This window comes from Schistocerca cancellata, chromosome 1, assembly GCF_023864275.1.
Source record: "Schistocerca cancellata isolate TAMUIC-IGC-003103 chromosome 1, iqSchCanc2.1, whole genome shotgun sequence".
In the NCBI taxonomy this organism is placed as follows: Eukaryota; Metazoa; Arthropoda; class Insecta; order Orthoptera; family Acrididae; genus Schistocerca; species Schistocerca cancellata.
In genome coordinates, this window is record NC_064626.1 from 1,136,576,384 (window position 1) to 1,136,590,866 (window position 14,483).

The 14,483-nt window shown below is 33.8% G+C and overlaps 1 protein-coding gene across 8 annotated transcripts in view; it reads right to left on the reverse strand.

Annotated features, from left to right (window-relative positions):
- The window catches only part of LOC126092715 (serine/threonine-protein phosphatase 6 regulatory ankyrin repeat subunit A-like), a 423,652-nt gene that overhangs the window by 312,746 nt on the left and 96,423 nt on the right, over positions 1 to 14,483 (reverse strand). For 7 of the 8 annotated variants that reach the window (XM_049908492.1, XM_049908471.1, XM_049908484.1 and 4 more), the window contains exon 2: positions 2,841 to 2,928. In XM_049908492.1, the coding sequence (XP_049764449.1) occupies positions 2,841 to 2,903 (63 nt within the window). In that variant the 5' untranslated portion in view covers positions 2,904 to 2,928. Of the gene's footprint in view, positions 1 to 2,840; positions 2,929 to 4,821; positions 4,853 to 14,483 lie in introns of those variants that run through there. The other variant, XM_049908450.1, reaches the window with a different exon arrangement.

Here is a 14,483-nt window from a genome sequence, read left to right on the forward strand (position 1 = left end):
CATGCATTTCCCAACCGTAATCTCTTCTTCAGTTCAGATTCAATCTCATTTCTTGAAGTGATGTCCACGCCTAGATACTTAAATGTGTTCACTTTTTCAAACTGCATGTCTCTAACTCTTAACATTTCCTGATCTACTGCTGTTGGCATTCTAGTAGTAACCAGGTATTTAGTTTTCTCTTCACTTATCCTTAGACCTACATCTTCACTAGCCCTGATTAACGCATTTGCATTTGCTGTTACAGATTCTTTCCTATTGCTAATGATGTTTAGATCATCTGCATACCCTAATATCTTAATTTATCCTTTTAACTCCACACCCTCTGAATTATCTGCTGCCATTTGTAGAATATATTCTAGGACTAAATTAAAAAGCAGCGGAGACAGGGCATCTCCCTGCTGTAGCTATCGAAAATTATATTAATTGTGCAAAAACAGGTGAAACTGCATTTTATGTGTATAATGTAATACCAGATTTCATTATCACTGGACTAAAAATGATCCCCATATGAAGGGAAGCAATCAGTTTTTCATGAATTGGAAATGTGGCCAGTGCTGCACTATAAATGTGACTGGAACAATGAACAGCAAAAACAGTACCATTAACAGTGTAAAATTGTTGCTTTTGGATGATGTAATGATTGCAATTGCAAACATGTCTATTTGTACAGAATTTGTTCATCTAAAGGAATAGTTAACAAAGTTATCAATGTAGAAGAAGTAAAGAATCTAAAACCTTCAGTCTGTGAATATTAAGTGGCTGAATAAAAGTCTGGGTATATGTAAATTCTAAGGTTACTTGTCAACAGGGAAATGAAAAATTAAAGAATAAAGGTTTAGCAAGTAGCAATAGTGCACACATCTGTATGTCGACACAAAGACACCCCAAAGTAAAGCTGTAAAACCCCCAACAGAAAGTAGATGATAAAACAGCAGGGAAAAATTCCCAGAAGATGCACTTCATTTTAACCGTCTACAATACATGCAGAATGCTGTTATGAGATAATATCAGTGGACAAAGTATTAGTCATCCCCTCAAAAGAGCACAGTGGCCACTTTGGAGTAGTTTAGATGGTCTCATACAGCCTTCAACTGCTGACATGATAGTAGTGAAGTGGTGTCATGTGCAGATGTGCAGTGCAGAATGATGGGTCCACTTGTGGACATGATAAAATTCACATGACCACACCATGAATGAGGTTGCCTATTTTGTTGGTGTATCAACATGGGATGCCTGACATATTTACAAAGAACTGAGTAGTACTTGCATTTACATAATTAATAACATACATTTAATTTGTTGTTAGTATTTTCTATGGAAGTAAACTGACTCATCCACATCTCAGAAGGCTCCTTCATGGTGGAGTTTATGGAACACTGTGTGAATGAATTACTGAAGACAATTAGGTTAGAAACAATGCTATTTCAATTACTGAAATGGTAAGCATCATTTATCTAAAAATGACTGCTTATTGTTTGTATTTCCATAATTCTAATATAGCAAAGAAGCCTAACAGCTATTTATGTGACATCAAAACATGTTCCTTTATTTGTATATATGTCACAAGTGGTACTGTGGCTGTGCTCCTTTCAAAGATATACTTTGGCTCTCCTGAAGGCATCAATAAATGCCTCTGTTGTCGGGGTATCATGATGACTGCAGCAGCCAGTGTAGCAGATGAATTAAAGCAGAAGCTCTTTATAAGTCCAGCTATTTCATTTATTGCAAATTTGAAAAGTATTGCTGTCTTTTCTTCCTTTCAAAGGGGCAACCTGCCTTCATACTCAATATTTACATAGCGATATGTAATATGAATAAGTGTGCTGGTTGTGTGAAAGGTGTTCTAATTTGTCTGAAAAATTGCAAATACTGCTATATTTTCTTTCTTTGAAAGTGAGGACTTGTCAACTACATAGTAGTTATTTATGTAGTGGTATGTATTACAAAAAGTACTTCTGCAGAAACTGCCCTAATGGTAAATGAATGTGCTGGTTGTGTGAATTATGTCCTAATTTGTCCAAAAAATTACAATTTTGCTGCCAGGAAAGTAAACTTCTTCCTTTGCTCATGAAAGTAACTGAAACAACTAGAAGAAACACCAGCAGAAATACATCTGCACGGGTACCATAAATTTTACATCTGCATATGTCAATCTGAAGATGTTCTTGCTTGGAAAACAAGTCTTCCAAAACACTAGCTTGTAAATTTTCTTTTATAGGCAGCTGACAGTGAAACTAAGTCACCTTTTAATGTTTTCTCCCAAGTTCCAGTATTTTTTCATGTTTCTTGTTCTGACAATGAGTGTTAAATTGTTCTTATCAGATAATCAACGTGTTTTGAATATTCACTCACATTTCCGTGTTTCATACTTAGTCTGTAAATTATTGACAATGATAAGTCCTAAAAGCTCTCAGAAAACATGAAGGTGAATAATAAAATTTTTGCAGGTGGCAAGGCACAAACCTTATTTGCAGCACATGCAATTCAACCTCCTCACCCACTATCGAGGAGGTTAAGCTTGTAACTTTGTCCACTGGCATACATCTCCTGCAACCTTTAAATGCCAATAACTCATTATCTCACATTTAATATCAATAAATTGTACCTTTTCAAGAGAGCCTCAGAATGCTAGTTTTTTGGAACATTTTTATAAAACATAAGTTACAATGTGGTTACAATATACAACACACCAAATAAGTTCTTAACAAATTGCAGTATGCCACCATGTAGGTGCTACATCCAGAGTATGGCTTTGAAAGGAGAACAGCCACAGTACCTCTCTTAATTTATATACAAATAAAGACATGTCATCCAAACCACAAAGATCTCTTGTTACTCACATCAACATTTCCATCATAGACTGCTGATTCCAGGTCTCTGTCACATTGTGCCTGCCAATCCATTTTCTCTTATTGTAGAGGCAGCTTCCTAAGCAAAAACAGTGAAATTTATAAAAAAACAGCTGCCATATACATGAAGCTCACACTGCAAAATAGTAAAAATTAACATATACACTCTGAAATTACAGTGACATTTATATATACAATTAAAATGCTGTTTCCAATTTGTCATAAGGCAGAATGTTTGGAAAGTACTGGTTTGCCAGTATTTCAATCCATTCAATTAGATTCAAAGTATTCTAAAATTTTTAGGCCCTGACACTGTGATCTTGCTATATATGGGGCTATTTTTCACAAAGTAGTAACATTTCTGACAGAAATGCTTATTAGTTGTTTCTATGACAAATCTTAGAAATAATTTGGTGATCAAAATAAAGGTAAGAAAACTTTTTTAGATTAAGTTTTCCACCAGAAAAAAGTAGAATTAATGATCACACTACATCTGCCAATAAGTATTTTAATGTGTTAAAACTACCACATTAATAATATTTTAGTAGCATAGGTATAAAATTACAGGAAAATTTTCTAACAGCCCCTCAGGTCAAAAAGCCAAATAATGGTGTATCACACTCAATGGTGTTATTCCCTACTACAAAGCAGTCAGCAAACTGAAAAACAAAAACTCAGTTGGTCTGAATGAAGCCCCCATTTTCATAATTAAGGACTGTATCAAGAGCCTACTTCCACCTTTAGTTGATATTATAAATCAACCTTTCAAGCAGGGCTCCTTTCTAGACTATTTAAAATATGCTAAATTACTACCTCTCTTCAAAAACGGTGATGCAGGAAAAATTGAAAATTATAGGCCAGTTTCTCTACTCTCATGCTTTGCAAAAATATTAGAAACTATTATGAAAGATAGGGTAAATAATTATTTAAATAAATACAACTTACTGTCTGTTGACCAGTTTGGATTTAGATCAGGGAAAAGCACAAAATCAGCAACAGCACACCTCACAAAACACATTCTAGAAGCATTAGATAAAAGGAACTACACAACAGGTATATTTCTTGATCTAACTAAAGCGTTTGATACAGAAGACCACAACATATTGTTAAATAAGTTAGATGAACTGGGAATAAGGGGACTTGTGAAAAAGTGGTTCCAGTCATATCTAAAAAAATAGAAGACAGATAACTGAGATCTCACATATTTCAAGTTGCTCAAACTATATTGTAAAGTATACTTCAGACCCAAATTATTTAAATATAGGTGTCCCACAGGGTAGTGTCCTTGGCCCAATACTATTCCTCATTTACATAAATGACTTCCCACAGAGCATCAAGCATGGACAAACAATATTGTTTGCAGATGACTCAAATGTTCTGATCAGTGGCAAATCACCAGATGCACTGAAAGAAAAAGCTGAACAAACACTAAACAGTGTACGTGAGTGGGTTTCCAATAACAAACTAACACTAAATTAAAAAAAAAAAAAGCAAATGCTGTTAACTTCTATGTCTGCAAAAAAACCACACTATAACAACTTTAAGTTAAACAATGAAACTATAGAATGTGGAGGCTACACAAAATTTCTTGGTATGCATGTTGACAGTCAGTTAAAGTGGGAAGAACAAATTAAAATACTTAGTAACAGAATCGCTACTGCATGCTATGCTCTTAGAATTCTGACTGCAGTGTGTGATACTACATGTGCCAGATCTGTATATTTTTCTTATATCCACTCTGTTATTACCTATGGAATAATATTTTGGGGAGTCAACTGTCAAAATATTCAAATAGTTTTCAAATTACAGAAAAGAGCAATTCATATAATAACCAAGAGTGGCAGTAGGGCTCACTGCCTTGAACATTTCCAAAAGCTAGAAATCCTAACTGTCCCCTGTAAATACATTTTATGAAGTATTATGTATGTAAAAAAAATATTGACTGCTATGTTAAAAATTCTTTAGTACACACCTATGAAACTAGAAACCAATACAATCTGCACCTAGAGAGGAAAAATAAAGTTAAAACTCAGCAGAGCTTGTTGTACAATGCCATTAAATTATATAATAAACTACCTCAAAATATAAAAGACATTGACACAATTGGAAAGTTCAAAACAAAACTAAAAAAATTGTATTAAATAAAAGTTATTACACAGTAATGGACTATCTGAATTAAAACACATAGTGTAATTAAAGTAGCCTGCATTGTAATACACAAGGAAAAAACTATAATATGAAATCCAGAATTGTTCGGTACTATAATAAAATTACATAAGGATATAAAACTAAATGTGTGTAAATATTAATTTTATGTGTGTAAATTGTAGGTATATTGTATTGCATATGATTTTGCTGACGAAATCCACACAATGTAAATTGTTACATGAATTAATATAGAAATCAATCAGTCAATTCAATCCCAGGAAAAAAAGTTACTACAGTTTGAATTAGTGAATCTTGTACAAAATATTGATATTATATATGTAACTGAATACTGATTACACAAAGACCCGATATGTCAGCTGTGATTCCTGGCCACAAACTTGCCAGTTATTATTGTAGAAGCAATAGTAAATGTGGGACAGCAGGTAGTTTTCTAAAAGAGTATTTAAAATTTACAGCAGTAGAAAAGTATCAAAACTTGGCAAGACAGAAAGACTTTGAACTATGTATAGTTGATCTGACAGATGTTAATATCTTAGTTGTAACATTCTATAGATCTGGGGACTGGAAAATGTTCATTAAAATTTTGAAAGTCTGCTGAATTATATAAAATGCGATAGAAAGAAAGTGATTATCTATAGAGATTTAAATGTTGACTTTTTACAAGATTCAAAATGAAAGGAATGAGTTGCTAAATATTGTCAGTAGCTTTGGTTTTATACAAGCAGTCAACTATCCAACTAGAATTTCTGTTGAGCAAATTTTTATAAGATTGAGACCTTAACTATAACACCAACATTACAAATATGGGTTATGAACAACAGTTCCTATCTATTGAACTAAACACTAACAGAAAATGGGGACAAAAAATGAAAACAAGTGAACAGAGGGAGTTCAGTGGTGATAAGATCAGAGTGTTTAATTTTATGTTGTCAACAGAAATGTGGGAGGATGTTGTCAGTAAAACTGAAGTAAATAGAATATTTGACAGTTTCCACAATGTTTATCTGTGTTATCGTCATATATCATTTCCAATGAAAAAGAAGAGGATTAAGATGGTTAAAAACAAATGTTGGATACCAAAAGGTTTCATTACTTGCAATAGATAGAAAAAATTCTGCACTCTTTTATCATACATAATCACTACCATAAAACGGGGTGAATAGAAACAGCAGGGTGAATAGAAACAAAACTTCACATAGACAGTTGCTATGAAAACTATAAGATTGTACTGGACATTAATTTTAACTAGTATTGCTTTTGGGTTGGCAACACTTCAGACTAACAAGGAAATTATGTTTTGTTGGGTTGGCAGCATTGTAGGTTGATGTTTATCCTTGTGTCTGTGTCGATAGTTTTTTAGTTGTTTTCCTACCTACTTTCAACTTCTCTGGTAAGTAAACATGTATTCTACATATGGCAGTTAATGGCATTGTAAGTACTAGGTATAAAATCTATATAAAACAGTAAGGGCTGGTTTTTAACTTGTGGAAAGCAGCTGAAAAACATGGGATTCATTTTAGCATATTATACAGACACTTAAAAAGAGGAGCCAACGTTAAACCTCAGGGTGGACAAACTGCCTTGTCTTTTGAAGAAGAGACAGATTGAAAATATGCAGCAAATTGGGCTATCCTATTAACTTTACAACTTTAAGACTTCTAGTAAAAGATTCTCTGGAAAGAAAGAGGAAGGAGGTGAGAAGATTTACAAATAATCTCCCTGGTCATGATTTTGTGGAATCGTTTATGAGGCAACACAAAGATCAATTAGCAGTGCAAATGTGCCAAAACATAAAATGCTCCAGAGCTGGTGTTACACCAGAAACTATCAACAGTTACTTGGATGAACTGTTGAAGGAATTGGAGAATGTGTCACTATCTAATATAATAAATTATTATGAGACAAACCTCACAGATGATCCCAGAAAATGAAAGGTAGTCACATGGAGGGGAACTAAATATCCCGAAAGGGTCATGAACTCCTCAAAGGCATCAATCTCCGTAATGTTTGCAGCTGCTGCAGATGGCACTACACTACCCCCTTATGTCATATATAAGGATTTGCAATTATATCAAAGCTGGATCGAAGGTGGGCAAAAATATTCAAGATACAATCACACAAAAGCTGTCCGGTTCGATTCACTCTCCTTCGACGATTGGGTCCTTACCATTGCTGTCCCATACCTGAAAAAGCTGGAAGGTAAGAAATTTTTCATTGGAGACAGTTTATCTTCACATCTGTCCATAAAATAAGTTAAACTTTGTCAGGACTATGATATAAGATTTATATTCCTACCAGCAACTTCAACACCCCTGACACAACCACTGGATGTGGCATTTTCTTGGCCTCTCAAAACTACTTGGCGCCAAATATTAGCAGAATGGAAGAAAGGCCCAGGAAGAAATGAGGCAACAGTTCCTAAGGATAAATTTCCTCTGCTTTTGAAAAAGTTGTGTGACTCCTTGATGGAAAACAATGCTATTACAGGTTTTAGGAAATGTGGGATTGTGCTTCCAGACTGCAATAAAGTGTTGTCAAAGCTCCCAGTTACTGGTACCGGTATACTAGTAAATGAAAACCAGGATAAGGACAATCTTGAAGAATCCACTAGTGCTGTTGATAAGAGTTTTAAAGAACTCTTCCAGAGTCTTAGACAAGACCAGGCTCCTAAATAAAGGAGAAAAAGGACAAACGTTAAAGACCAACCTGACAGAAGTGTTGGTGTTGATGAGTTTGAGGACATGGATGGGGAGAATGTGACCCCCACTTCTTCACTTTACAGTGATGCATGCCCTTGTACATCTAAACAAGCCAAGACAATGGAAAAAAAAAGAAAAACAGAAAAGTCTTGATTTATCATCAGAGGATGAAGATGCATACTCAGTGCAGGACAGTGATGAAAACTTGATTTTGTCTTCTTCACATTCTTCAGATCAAGATGAAAATACTGGTATCTTGATAAGCCAAGGTGACTATATAGTGGTCAAAGTATATGGTAAAACATCACCTTTTCAATGTTATGTTTGCAAAGTTAATTACCTTATTGACAATGGTTTTGGTGGAACATTTTTAAAAAGAGTTCCCCAAACCAAAAAGTTACAATGACTGAAGAAGAATCTTTTGTCTCAAGAAACGATGTTGTCCTAGAAATTGTTGTCGCCGGTTTGCAGTTCAAGTGCTCATTTCAAAGACATGCTATGTTTTGAGGATTGTAATGGATCTGGGAGATGTGTTATTTTCTACCGGATTTGTCGATACCAAATCTAATGAGGGAGTTTGTAAATGTTTTCTTATATTTTTGTCAGAATATTTTTTGTGAATTGTAATTTGCCTTATTTTATGCTAATTTGCTTATATGTTCGAGAGTGACAGCATATTGATTAATATTAGTAGATATCAAAGAGACTGGTTACAAGTGGAAGCTTGTGTGTTGTGTGAAATGTCTTTGACGCTGGAGTTGTCTTTGACCGTAGTCAGTGGGCAGTGAACTCTCGGTGTGTGACGGTGGAACAATGTACAGGTCCCCGTTATAATAATTTGCAAGTGACCAGCAAACATGAGTTATTCTGCTACTTTTTTATATAAAAATCAAGAAGGAAGCACATTCAGAGAAATGGTATTTGAAGCACCAAAAATGAGGCAAACGCATTGAACCAGGACATTTCCGCAGCCGACAAAACAGCATTATGTTATCATACTTTCACTAGACAACTGAAGCCAACACAAAAAAGTCAAATATCATCTTATAAACATTTCACGGAAAAGTGAGTACTGTCATGAAATATGCTAAATTCAAGTATATAAAAATAGTGAGCGTATTTCAGGATGATCTGTCTGATGTAACAATTTATTGATAATACAGTACCAGGCTCATGGTAAACAACTGTGTACTGTTTGTTCGCTTTATGTTTGAATAGATTAGACATGTGACACAAATATTTTTGTATAGTTTATTTACTTTTAAAATTAATAAAGTATTATCTTATGAAATAAATGTTTAATGTTTATTTTATAATAGAAGAAAATATATTTCATAACTTTTATCAACCTCTCTTTGCTCTGAAAAGAAACAATGATAGTTTCATAACACTGTATCTATTCACCCCTTTCTGTGGGATGATTAGAAATACCATGTTTAAAGTTTTTGAAAGAAAATAATTTGATAATAATATCGTAAGCTGATAAGAGCAATACAGACCTGAGTTTTGGGTAGTATTTTTTTGTTCAAACTTAACAAACAATAAGTAAATTTTTCAACCAAAGCACAAATTTGTTGCTATTCACTCTGTTTTACGGTACTCCAGACTTCATAAATTATGTGAAAAAATATTCAACAAAATTATAAATGAAGCCAAATGATGAAATAATGATAGCTACATTTCAAGCAAAAAAAAAAAAAAAAAAAAAAAAAAAAGAAAAAAAGAAAGAAAGAAAGAAAGAAAGAAAGCTGTCTGATAGGTTATTAGTGCAGGAATGCACAGAACAGTCATCATGAAAGAATATCTATCTGCAGACTGAAAATAACACTCTCAGATCCAAAAGAGGTAGCTGAAAAGTTTAATATGTATTTTACTAATATACAAATCAGTTAATCCAAAATCAGCACAGAGACAGACTTCCGCACCTTCAAATATTCACAGAGGCAGAGGCGAAGCAAATAATAAGGTTGCCCAAAAACAAATATTCATGCGGGCTGGTTGGTGTGCCAGACTAGATATTAAAAAAGGTCCTCTTATTATGTAATAGAACCACTAATGTATGTAATAAACATATACTCATCAACTGGAATATTTCCCAATAGCTTAATAACAGATAAAATAGCTCCTCTGTTCAAAAAAAGAGGACACTGAAAATGTAAATAACTGTTCTCCAGTATCCCAACCTGAGTTTTCTCTAAAATATTTGAAAGAGTTTTTCCACAACAAGCTTCAAAGCTACATTAAAAAAAATTCATTACTTTTGTCAAATCAGCATGGATTCAGTAAATCTATTTCTATATTGACAGCTATGTATGAGTATTTAGAAGCTCTTTGTAAAGCAACAAATGACAAAGAACATGCTACTGGTATTTTCCTAGATCTCTCAAAAGTATTTGACATAACTGATGATGATTTTTTTATTCGTTAATTTTCAAAAAAGTGTCAGATTAGTGCCAAATCAGTGAATAAGATTTTACCTAGAAGACAGGCAGCAAAGGGTGATTTTAAGGCATGATAATGTTAAAAAAATGTCATTACAACACAGCTATCTAATAAATACCAGTATAGTATGGAGTGCCATAAGGTTCTGTCATAGGACCTCTACTGTTCCTGCTTTACGATGATGATTTACATGACTTTATTAAAGTGAAAAAACAAATCTTATTCGCTGATGCCACCAGCATTTTAATAACAGCTGCTGACAAAATTTTTATGAGAGCAGCCATAGATACTTCAATGTCCCTGTTACTTGCTGGTTTAAAAAAATAAAATAATGATAAATAAGGGAAAACTGTCTTTATGAATTCTTCACTTGTAGAAGGATCTGATACAATACAGTATCTTGACAACACACTAGTGAAATCAGTTACTGAAACTAAAGCTCTGAGGATATGGATACAAGACAATTTAAAATGGAACTGTCATGTGATGGAACTTGGAAAAAAGATTTCAAAGGCTTGTTGTGCTCTTCGTGTGTTAAGCCAAAGTGCAAGCAGTACAACAGCATTCAGGCATATTGTCATGGAGGTATAAGGAGGGGAGATGGCACTATGGCCGTCTGCTGTACGTCTGTTTGAAGGCGGTGGGCGTGATCGGCCGCCATGTTTGATTGGTCAAAACAGTGATGGGGCTCTTGTTAGAATTGTGTGTTCTTCATATTTAACGTGATGTCTGCAAAATAATTTCAGATGATGTTGAGTGTTACAATGTTTACAAGCATTACACAATGTCAGAATAGCTTTTTCAGGCATTTTTGTTTTGTTTTTAATGTGTTTTTGCCCCAGCAATACAACTGACGTGGTCTCGTTAACTTAAGTGTTTTTTTGGATACGAACTTCGAATGATGAAAAACAATAGTGTACAAAGCTCTTTTCAAACTCAAATCACCTTTTACTGTATTTGTATCAATGTAAAATAAACACAGAACCAGAAAGTTATGCTTGTTTACATACCGGATGATATTTCTTACTCGTTTACACACTTATACAAAATTTCATTTGTAAATACAAACATCGTTTGTGCTTTGTCAAGAAAAATAAGCATATGATAGTGCTTTTGTGAATGTCAACACAGCAAACTTGTACAAGTACACACAATGGGATTTTCAGTACCATTGTATTTTAAACATCTGAGCACTATGAAATCACAACTGTTGCTCTGTGTGTGATTATTAATAGCAGAATAGGCCTACATGTCAGATGATAATTATGAAACCTTCCTTTAGTGTATAAGTCAATACATGTCGTGAAGTAGTTTTGATACTAATCATGAACTGTTAAACAAATCTCAATTACACAAATCTGTGTAAAGGACAACACTGCTATTAAAATCACCAATAGTTAACTTAGGATGCCCTGCAAACATGCATGCTCAAATTTCAACCTGCAAGTCAAGCTAAATACTTGCTGATGATAGGTAATTGTGTGCAATGGTCTGAAATTTCACTGCGATGTATAAAACATAATGGAAAAGAGTGAGGCACCTTGACCGTTTTAACCTATCTCTTTTTTTATTTGCTTCAATGTTGGATAAAGCAAAATATCTTAAACCAGTGGTACACTTGGAACCATTTCTTGCACATAGCATTTAAACCAGTATTTTTTTGTTCAAACTTAACAAACAATAAGTAAATTTTTCAACCAAAGCACAAATTTCTTGCTATTCACTCTGTTTTACGGTACTCCAGACTTCATAAATTATGTGAAAAAATATTCAACAAAATTATAAATGAAGCCAAATGATGAAATAATGATAACTACATTTCAAGCAAAAAAAAAAAAAAGAAAGAAAGAAAGAAAGAAAGAAAGCTGTCTGATAGGTTATTAGTGCAGGAATGCACAGAACAGTCATCATGAAAGAATATCTATCTGCAGACTGAAAATAACACTCTCAGATCCAAAAGAGGTAGCTGAAAAGTTTAATATGTATTTTACTAATATAGCAAATCAGTTAATCCAAAATCAGTACAGAGACAGACTTCCGCACCTTCAAATATTCACAGAGGCAGAGGTGAAGCAAATAATAAGGTTGCCCAAAAACAAATATTCATGCGGGCTGGTTGGTGTGCCAGACTAGATATTAAAAAAGGTCCTCTTATTATGTAATAGAACCACTAATGTATGTAATAAACATATACTCATCAACTGGAATATTTCCCAATAGCTTAATAACAGATAAAATAGCTCCTCTATTCAAAAAAAGAGGACACTGAAAATGTAAATAACTGTTCTCCAGTATCCCAACCTGAGTTTTCTCTAAAATATTTGAAAGAGTTTTTCCACAACAAGCTTCAAAGCTACATTAAAAAAAATTCATTACTTTTGTCAAATCAGCATGGATTCAGTAAATCTATTTCTATATTGACAGCTATGTATGAGTATTTAGAAGCTCTTTGTAAAGCAACAAATGACAAAGAACATGCTACTGGTATTTTCCTAGATCTCTCAAAAGTATTTGACATAACTGATGATGATTTTTTTATTCATTAATTTTCAAAAAAGTGTCAGATTGGTGCCAAATCAGTGAATAAGATTTTACCTAGAAGACAGGCAGCAAAGGGGGATTTTAAGGCATGATAATGTTAAAAAAATGTCATTACAACACAGCTATCTAATAAATACCAGTATAGTATGGAGTGCCATAAGGTTCTGTCATAGGACCTCTACTGTTCCTGCTTTACGATGATGATTTACATGACTTTATTAAAGTGAAACAACAAATCTTATTCGCTGATGCCACCAGCATTTTAATAACAGCTGCTGACAAAATTTTTATGAGAGCAGCCATAGATACTTCAATGTCCCTGTTACTTGCTGGTTTAAAAAAATAAAATAATGATAAATAAGGGAAAACTGTCTTTATGAATTCTTCACTTGTAGAAGGATCTGATACAATACAGTATCTTGACAACACACTAGTGAAATCAGTTACTGAAACTAAAGCTCTGAGGATATGGATACAAGACAATTTAAAATGGAACTGTCATGTGATGGAACTTGGAAAAAAGATTTCAAAGGCTTGTTGTGCTCTTCGTGTGTTAAGCCAAAGTGCAAGCAGTACAACAGCATTCAGGCATATTGTCATGGAGGTATAAGGAGGGGAGATGGCACTATGGCCGTCTGCTGTACGTCTGTTTGAAGGCGGTGGGCGTGATCGGCCGCCATGTTTGATTGGTCAAAACAGTGATGGGGCTCTTGTTAGAATTGTGTGTTCTTCATATTTAACGTGATGTCTGCAAAATAATTTCAGATGATGTTGAGTGTTACAATGTTTACAAGCATTACACAATGTCAGAATAGCTTTTTCAGGCATTTTTGTTTTGTTTTTAATGTGTTTTTGCCCCAGCAATACAACTGACGTGGTCTCGTTAACTTAAGTGTTTTTTTGGATACGAACTTCGAATGATGAAAAACAATAGTGTACAAAGCTCTTTTCAAACTCAAATCACCTTTTACTGTATTTGTATCAATGTAAAATAAACACAGAACCAGAAAGTTATGCTTGTTTACATACCGGATGATATTTCTTACTCGTTTACACACTTATACAAAATTTCATTTGTAAATACAAACATCGTTTGTGCTTTGTCAAGAAAAATAAGCATATGATAGTGCTTTTGTGAATGTCAACACAGCAAACTTGTACAAGTACACACAATGGGATTTTCAGTACCATTGTATTTTAAACATCTGAGCACTATGAAATCACAACTGTTGCTCTGTGTGTGATTATTAATAGCAGAATAGGCCTACATGTCAGATGATAATTATGAAACCTTCCTTTAGTGTATAAGTCAATACATGTCGTGAAGTAGTTTTGATACTAATCATGAACTGTTAAACAAATCTCAATTACACAAATCTGTGTAAAGGACAACACTGCTATTAAAATCACCAATAGTTAACTTAGGATGCCCTGCAAACATGCATGCTCAAATTTCAACCTGCAAGTCAAGCTAAATACTTGCTGATGATAGGTAATTGTGTGCAATGGTCTGAAATTTCACTGCGATGTATAAAACATAATGGAAAAGAGTGAGGCACCTTGACCGTTTTAACCTATCTCTTTTTTTATTTGCTTCAATGTTGGATAAAGCAAAATATCTTAAACCAGTGGTACACTTGGAACCATTTCTTGCACATAGCATTTAAACTAGCATTACATTTACACAATATTGTTTTATCACTCACCTTTTACAATTATTGTAACATACCGCAGACTTCCATGGGATAAAGTTGCAAAAGTAAAGGATAAAATAGAAGAGAAA